Source organism: Poromitra crassiceps, assembly GCF_964638095.1.
Source record: "Poromitra crassiceps genome assembly, chromosome: 19".
Taxonomy (NCBI): Eukaryota; Metazoa; Chordata; class Actinopteri; order Beryciformes; family Melamphaidae; genus Poromitra; species Poromitra crassiceps.
In genome coordinates, this window is record NC_139646.1 from 22,780,701 (window position 1) to 22,789,342 (window position 8,642).

Sequence of the window (8,642 nt, forward strand, 5' to 3'; positions counted from 1 at the left end):
TTCGATTAGATTACGATACATCTGTCAACGAGACGATTGGATTCCACGATGCGTCTCGCTACACCTCAAAGTATCTCAGCTCCAAGTATCACATTCTCAATTTTCTATATTATTACTGCACATGGCTGCCTTTTTGTCAATTAATACAAGCAGTCAAATAAATATCAACTCCCCTATTTATTTAGAAAGTGCTTTCAAATCTGAATGTCAACATACATTTTAAATATAAACGATTCAACGATTCATCTGTCAACGATGCGATTTGATTCCACGTCTGCATTGCGATGCATCTTAAAAACGATTTTTTTTAACGTTTTTAACACGGTGGTGGTGGTTATTGTTATTATTTATTTGTTTGTTTGTTTGTTTATTTATTACCCCTGGACCAGAGTTGAGCCTGTCACTGAAACAAACTAAGCGTGATTCACAGAGTCATTTCCCCCTCTTTTGGCTGATGTGAGTGGGAATTGAGGAGAAGGAGGCTTTGCGTTGGGTTTAGGATTAGAGGGGCAGATTAGTCCACTCCACACAGCACCAAAGGCTCTGCTGGAGAGTGCTTAAACATCTCATCAGGCATCATCAGGGCCTCCTCCACAGAGCTTATCCTGCGTCCTGCAGGTGGCTGGCATCTCAAGTAGCTCTGAGCTGTTTGGACTAGACTCTAGTCACTAGAGGGCACGTCTGAGGAGCGGCTGGGTGAAGGTCGGAAGAGGAACATGTAGGGCTGATTCTGCCTCTTCGGGGAAGGCTTACTCCTAAAAGCCTTTGTCACGTCTCGTCAGGGAGGTTGTGGCGGGTCTGTCTTTCCCCCCTGTTTGTTCTTTTTTTTATGGGCCTGACGGGAGTTTTTCCCTGAGCAAAAATTTGCGATTGAATTGGTTTCAGGCGGTTGATGAAAGGAGTGCTTAAAGCAACACATCGCACTAATGACGTTTTCCCCGTTTGAGACTTCCCGGAGTGACTGGCAAGTGAAATTAAACCCACGTCAAAGCCAACTGTAAATATTTGAAAGGCCTTCTCACAACCCATTTCTGCGCCCGGCATCGCCGAGCGAAGAACAGTCCATCCAAGTGATTGTGCTCAGCCTCACGCTGCACCATCACAGCGCGGCACATGGTGCTTTGATCAGGCCAGCAGAAGATCCTATGCCTGAAGCTCCAGGTTCGCCACGTTCACTAACACTTACCTCACCTTTGCAGCTGGAGTTTGGCAGGCCAGGCCAGGGTGGAACATTGGAACTGGATTTTGAAAAGGAAACTTTTGAGTTGCTTATCTCTGACTAATCTTCACATAATTTGGCAATATTCTGTGCTGTTGCCTTACCAATAATTCCTAGAACCGCCACCTACGTTATGCAGTGTTTCCCCCTAGAACAAATGTTCAGGCCTGGAGGGATTTTGAAACGTGCCCCGACCGCAACGGTGGGGGCCCTCGCTGGCGACGCTAAGCTTTTAGCTAACCTGTTAGCATCTATGTTCGCAATGGCATCTCAAGTATCATCATACTATTATGGGATGCAATGCGAACAGTTGTATTATGGGATGTGCGTTTCCCAGGCAACGACACACCTTGACACGTTTTGGAACAGCGCCGCACGCTGGCACAATACTCCTAAAAGCAAAATGCTTATTGTTTTGGATGATTTGGCATCTTCTATTACTGTCAACACTAGTATTGCTGTATTGTAATAATATGCCATAAAGGTTTATTGACATTTTGGGGAGAGCAGGATTTTTTTTTTTTTCTTCTTCTTCTTCTTTTCCCCTGGCCTGGCGGGGGCGTTGTTGGCCTGGCGGGCCCGCCATGCCTGTAGAATGGTAGGGGAAACACTGGTATGTTTACATGATTTCTATCACTGAGTGCATATTTGCTGCCCTAAATTGTAGAATTTAAAGTAGTTTTATATCCATTCAATGTGGTGGGAGTAAAATGATGAGCGGCAGACTAACCTTGGTAACATAAAGTTTGCCCTTCCCCTCCCCCTCTCCCTCCCCCTCCTTCTGAGGTCATTCACGCCTTTTGTGGTCTAAAAAGGTCCCTGAACCCTAAGCAGGGGGCATGAAGGGGGTAGCGGGGTAACCTCCGCCCGCCGACGCCTCTCCCCAATTATTCCTCTTCTGTGTGATTTGTCTTTACTGATGTGTCAGAAGATGGCTAAGATGGGACGGAGCCGCACTCTGGCCCCCGGAGCTCCTGGGTGGTCACAGGTCTGACAGGCGACACCGAGCTCTGGACCTCTGGGCATCGGTGTCGCCGGGCCGGGCCCTAATCTATCTGGCAAGCAAACGCCATCATTGTCATTAGTCTCCCGGGACGCTGCGAGGGTCAGGGGGAGCTTCTTTAGTTACTCTGGCAGACGGTGACGGTCCAAAGAGGCTGGGGAGGGAGGGAGGGGGGTCGGGATGGGTGTGTGATGTGTGACATTGGAGGGTGTGAGAGCCCTGTCCCATGCACACACAGAGCCCTGTCCCATGCACACACAGAGCCCTGTCCCATGCACACACAGAGCCCTGTCCCATGCACACACAGAGCCCTGTCCCATGCACACACAGAGCCCTGTCCCATGCACACACAGAGCCCTGTCCCATGCACACACAGAGCCCTGTCCCATGCACACACAGAGCCCTGTCCCATGCACACACAGAGCCCTGTCCCATGCACACACAGAGCCCTGTCCCATGCACACACAGAGCCCTGTCCCATGCACACACAGAGCCCTGTCCCATGCACACACAGAGCCCTGTCCCATGCACACACAGAGCCCTGTCCCATGCACACACAGCTCGCTCCCTCTGTCCCATGCGCACACAGCTCGCTCCCTCTGTCCCATGCACACACAGCTCGCTCCCTCTGTCCCATGCGCACACAGCTCGCTCCCTCTGTCCCATGCACACACAGCTCTCTCCCTCTGTCCCATGCACACACAGCTCTCTCCCTCTGTCCCATGCACACACAGCTCTCTCCCTCTGTCCCATGCACACACAGCTCGCTCCCTCTGTCCCATGCACACACAGCTCGCTCCCTCTGTCCCATGCACACACAGCTCGCTCCCTCTGTCCCATGCACACACAGCTCTCTCCCTCTGTGAGAGAGACAGATGTGTGGCCAGGCCGGGTCTTGACTCTTAAAGTGGATTGTCTGTTCCCAGTTGCTTGGGCGTCCCTCATAGCCAGCGTTCATTGCTGGGAGTTTGTGTGTGTGTATATTTGCTTTTGGTGGGAGGTGTTTAAAGAGCCATCACAAGGAACCATCGGAACGCCTGTTTGTGTTTTTGACGTTGTTGGAGCGCGGCGCACATGTGTAAGTTATCAGGAGGAGAGGTTCTTCTGTCTGGACCGCTGATCCTGACATGCATGTCCTGTGGACCACATACAGTACATGAACACTTTACTTCCCACTCCCACACTACAATCCCATTTCAAACATTCAAGGGGTAATCAAGACCTTGAATGTTTTTGAAAATAGATGTAAATAGACATGGGTCATTGAAAGTGTTTGTATGTATGTATATTTTATTTTATGCAAGAATAGAAATTGAAGATATTTTGATATAGATGGTTTGCACGGAATTGTGTTGCTAGGGAACCGTTTGGAACCTAGCTTATGTCCTGTCAGTTATTATTGTACAAGCAAACACTGCAACAGGAAGTAAGCTGGAGGAAATTTTGAATGTTTATGAGGTCAAGATGCAACTATATATATCTTAACGATGAACAGCACAGTTGAGAAGTGTTCACACATTTAAGCCTCTCTCTTTTTATTTTTTGATAGTTCTCATTATAAAAATTCTCAGTGTTGTAACTAAACTATTGCATGTTGGGTCCTTGAATTTGAGGGAATTTGACCTGGATAGTCCTTTAAATGTCCTTGAATTTGATGTTTAAAAGGTGTGGGAACCCTGAATAAGTGCATTCCAAGAAGTGATGCAGCCCTATGGAGAGAGAGAGACAGAGAGAGAGAGAGAGAGAGAGAGAGAGATAGATAGAGAGACAGGCAGTCATAAATAGCTCCAAAGAGACACGGGAGGTGGACAGAGAGAGAGTGAGAGAGCCGCAAAGACATCTGGACTCTTTGCAGCAGCAGATCCCATCTCCTGGCAGAGGAGCCAGCAGCAGCAATACATTTCATAAGAGCCATCCTCACACCACCACCACCACCACAAGCAATTAGTTCAGCATGGCTTACATCTCACCCTGTCTCTCTCCCCACGGGCAAGACGACCAGCTAGGCCACCGAGGAGCACGCGAGAGCCAAAGAATGAGAGAAATGTAAACCCAAATGCAAAAGGCTGGGAAAATGGCAGCCGCATGGTAAATAACAATGGGGAAGTGGAGTCAGTGGAGAGGACTGTGTGGACAGGCCTCAGAGCAGCCAGGGCGGCAGTTGTTTGAAATCTTCAGTCCGGTGCCTTTCTAGAAGGACTGGGGAGAGGAGGAGGGGGGAATGCACACTTGGAGAAATGTTTCCATATCTGATGTGTCTGGCATGGTTTGTAGTCTACGTCATACTGTAGAAAAAAAAATATATATAGAAAAAAATATATATATATATATACTGCACTGAGGGAAAGACCACCACATCCTCAAGGCGTTCAATGTTTATGATGCGCTTGCCATAAGCCACCCACCACCACTTCTCTCTTATATCACCTTGAAGACGTACAGAATTTGAAACAGATGACTTCATTAGGTTCTGCAAGTTTAACCAGCGCTCGTTTGATTAAATTCTCAAATGTTATCATCGTGATGCAGAGTAATGCCTTAAACATGGATGGCAAAATTCTCAGTAAGGGAACCTCTCTCTCTCTACCTAAGGATGAAAATCTTTCCATCTGTAGCAGATTTTTACCACAGATTCTTTTTCAGGGCGGCGACGATAATAAAACCTGTAATATTTTCAGGTCCCCGGGGGGAAACGGCGGCTTTTGATGAAGTGCGAGCGAGCCTTTGCACATTTCGCTTCCATAGTATCAGCGAAAAACACAACGATTAGCGTCTCCAGCCTGGGAATCAGAAACACATGCCGATCACAGCGTGCGATCTGCGTCTATAAAGCATCCGACGCATGTAGCCAAGTCATCAGCAGAAGAGAGGAGATACATGTAGCTCACATTAAGTCATCAGCAGAAGAGAGGAGATACATGTAGCTCACATTAAGTCATCAGCAGAAGAGAGGAGATACATGTAGCTCACATTAAGTCATCAGCAGAAGAGCACAGATACATGTAGCTCACATTAAGTCATCAGCAGAAGAGCACAGATACATGTAGCTCACATTAAGTCATCAGCAGAAGAGCACAGATACATGTAGCTCACATTAAGTCATCAGCAGAAGAGCACAGATACATGTAGCTCACATTAAGTCATGAGCAGAAGAGCACAGATACATGTAGCTCACATTAAGTCATCAGCAGAAGAGAGGAGATACATGTAGCTCACATTAAATCATCAGCAGAAGAGCACAGATACATGTAGCTCACATTAAGTCATCAGCAGAAGAGCACAGATACATGTAGCTCACATTAAGTCATCAGCAGAAGAGCACAGATACATGTAGCTCACATTAAGTCATCAGCAGAAGAGCACAGATACATGTAGCTCACATTAAGTCATCAGCAGAAGAGAGGAGATACATGTAGCTCACATTAAGTCATCAGAGGGAAGAGAGGAGATACATGTAGCTCACATTAAGTCATCAGCAGAAGAGCACAGATACATGTAGCTCACATTAAGTCATCAGCAGAAGAGCACAGATACATGTAGCTCACATTAAGTCATCAGCAGAAGAGCACAGATACATGTAGCTCACATTAAGTCATCAGCAGAAGAGCACAGATACATGTAGCTCACATTAAGTCATGAGCAGAAGAGCACAGATACATGTAGCTCACATTAAGTCATCAGCAGAAGAGCACAGATACATGTAGCTCACATTAAGTCATCAGCAGAAGAGCACAGATACATGTAGCTCACATTAAGTCATCAGCAGAAGAGCACAGATACATGTAGCTCACATTAAGTCATCAGCAGAAGAGAAGAGATACATGTAGCTCACATTAAGTCATCAGCAGAAGAGCACAGATACATGTAGCTCACATTAAGTCATCAGCAGAAGAGTGGAGATACATGTAGCTCACATTAAGTCATCAGCAGAAGAGCACAGATACATGTAGCTCACATTAAGTCATCAGCAGAAGAGCACATATACATGTAGCTCACATTAAGTCATCAGCAGAAGAGCACAGATACATGTAGCTCACATTAAGTCATCAGCAGAAGAGAGGAGATACATGTAGCTCACATTAAGTCATCAGCAGAAGAGCACAGATACATGTAGCTCACATTAAGTCATCAGCAGAAGAGCACAGATACATGTAGCTCACATTAAGTCATCAGCAGAAGAGCACAGATACATGTAGCTCACATTAAGTCATCAGCAGAAGAGCACAGATACATGTAGCTCACATTAAGTCATCACCAGAACAGAAGAGATACATGTAGCTCACATTAAGTCATCAGCAGAAGAGCACAGATACATGTAGCTCACATTAAGTCATCAGCAGAAGAGTGGAGATACATGTAGCTCACATTAAGTCATCAGCAGAAGAGCACAGATACATGTAGCTCACATTAAGTCATCAGCAGAAGAGCACATATACATGTAGCTCACATTAAGTCATCAGCAGAAGAGCACAGATACATGTAGCTCACATTAAGTCATCAGCAGAAGAGAGGAGATACATGTAGCTCACATTAAGTCATCAGCAGAAGAGCACAGATACATGTAGCTCACATTAAGTCATCAGCAGAAGAGCACAGATACATGTAGCTCACATTAAGTCATCAGCAGAAGAGCACAGATACGCAGCGCGGGTGCGAGCGCTCTGGTCTCGCCGCAGATGAAGGGCTCTGGAAATGAGTGGTGAGATATGAGGCTCCTCCCCTCCTCTCTGTGTGTCTGCAGCTTCGCCTTCCTTCGCGGGTCCCAGAGCTGCCTGGGATTTAAGCATTTTTAGGTTGAGGGAAAATGTGCAACTTCAAACGTTTTTTTTTTATCATGGCGGGTAAGAACAAAGTAAAAAAGTATGCTCAGACTTTATGACAGTACAAACTTGAGTAAGCTGCACCCCCACCTCCATCCCCCTTCACTTGCTATTAGCATTCTGCTCTTGAAGCGGCACTACGGGAAGATTTGAATGTAGAAATATACTCGTCTTATCGCCCTTAATCACGAAGTGGAGCTGCTGCATCCTCTCACTGAGAGGCCATCCTTTGGATTTCTGGGTATTGAAGTCCTCACATTTTAAGCGATGACCTGCCATTTTGGGGGTCTAACATGCAAACTTGCCTTGTTCAGCTTTAATAACCTGGCATGTGTTGTTGTTTGGTGTTGTGATGTGTTCTTGTCTCTCCTCTCCTTCCCTCAGGGATGCTGGTGGTCATCGTGCTGCTGCTAATAGCCATCGTAGTGCTTGCCGTCTGGCCCGTGTAGCAGGGACCATCATGCATTTTGCGTCGGACGACCGCTCAAATTCCAGAGAGAACCTTCAGGGGAGGAACACTGGACTAAAACCCCTGTACCCACAGAGCACACACACACACACACACACACACTCTCTCTCTCTCTCTCTCTCTCCCTCCCCCCCACCCACTCTCCTCTCTCTTTACATTCTCTTTAGTCTCTCGCCTCACATGAAAACAAAGGAAGTGTCACTATATGCCTAAGTGAGGCGAAGGGCGAATGACGACTTGGAGTCCTTAAGCAGCTAGCATCTAGCATCAGCACAGTTCGTCGTTGTTTTGTAGAAAGGTGTTGGTTGCATAAAGGGCACTTGTGTGACCCCACAGCAGACGCTTTCTTTGATTCAAATATAAATTATTATATATATATTTTAAATGAGACATGCTCAGCTGAGGTCATCGTACAAGTAACATGTCCACCACTGTAGCTGTGCATGTGTCTGGCTGGTTAAGCATGTCTGAAGCATGTCTGAACTCGTGGGAGAATCGTACGCATTTTGAAATGTATTATTAGCATGTGTGTTGTTGATCCAACATGAGTACGTCCTGCAGGTGGGTGGACTTTTCCTTTCATAAGCCCAGGCTCAGACTCGCTACAGTAAATTCCGCTAGCTTTGCAATACTCCCGCTCGTACGTATTTACCCTCGCTGCTGTAATGTTATCATTTGTCTTGGGATTTTATAATGTTTATAGAATAGCACTCAGCCAAAACAAACAGTTGCTAACATGGCGGCTTTCCTTCCCTGTAAATCAATGCAGCCTAATGGATATGTTGTAATTTCTAATAAATGACATTTCCAGTTAATAGTCCCTGGACTCCTGTCTGTCTGTGTTTATTCTCAGAACTGGCTCTGGAGGATTGTGATGTTTTGCGACATGATATTCCGCTCTTACTGGGAGGGTGCTTTGCCAACGTTTCAACACTGGTTTCACTGCCTTGTGAAATCTGTGTAATATTGTTTTGTCCAGTGTGTGTGTGGGGCGGGGGGGGGGGGGGTTAACGTTGTAAGATGAAGTGGCAATCAGCCTCATGTCTTGCTCAACCTCAGTGGTCTGGTGTTGGCTGTATGCCTTCACATTAACTCACACATGAAATTGGTGATGGAGATCCAGAGCAGACA

General features: G+C 46.4%; 1 protein-coding gene across 1 annotated transcript in view; it reads left to right on the top strand.

Moving 5' to 3' along the window:
- Positions 1 to 8,276, top strand: part of stx8 (syntaxin 8) — a 70,499-nt gene extending 62,223 nt beyond the window's left edge. Inside the window, exon 8 of the mRNA XM_083656049.1 lies at positions 7,427 to 8,276. Within this exon, the coding sequence (XP_083512175.1) occupies positions 7,427 to 7,491 (65 nt within the window). The 3' untranslated portion in view covers positions 7,492 to 8,276. The remainder of the gene's footprint in view (positions 1 to 7,426) is intronic.
- The last annotated feature ends 366 nt before the right edge of the window (positions 8,277 to 8,642 follow it).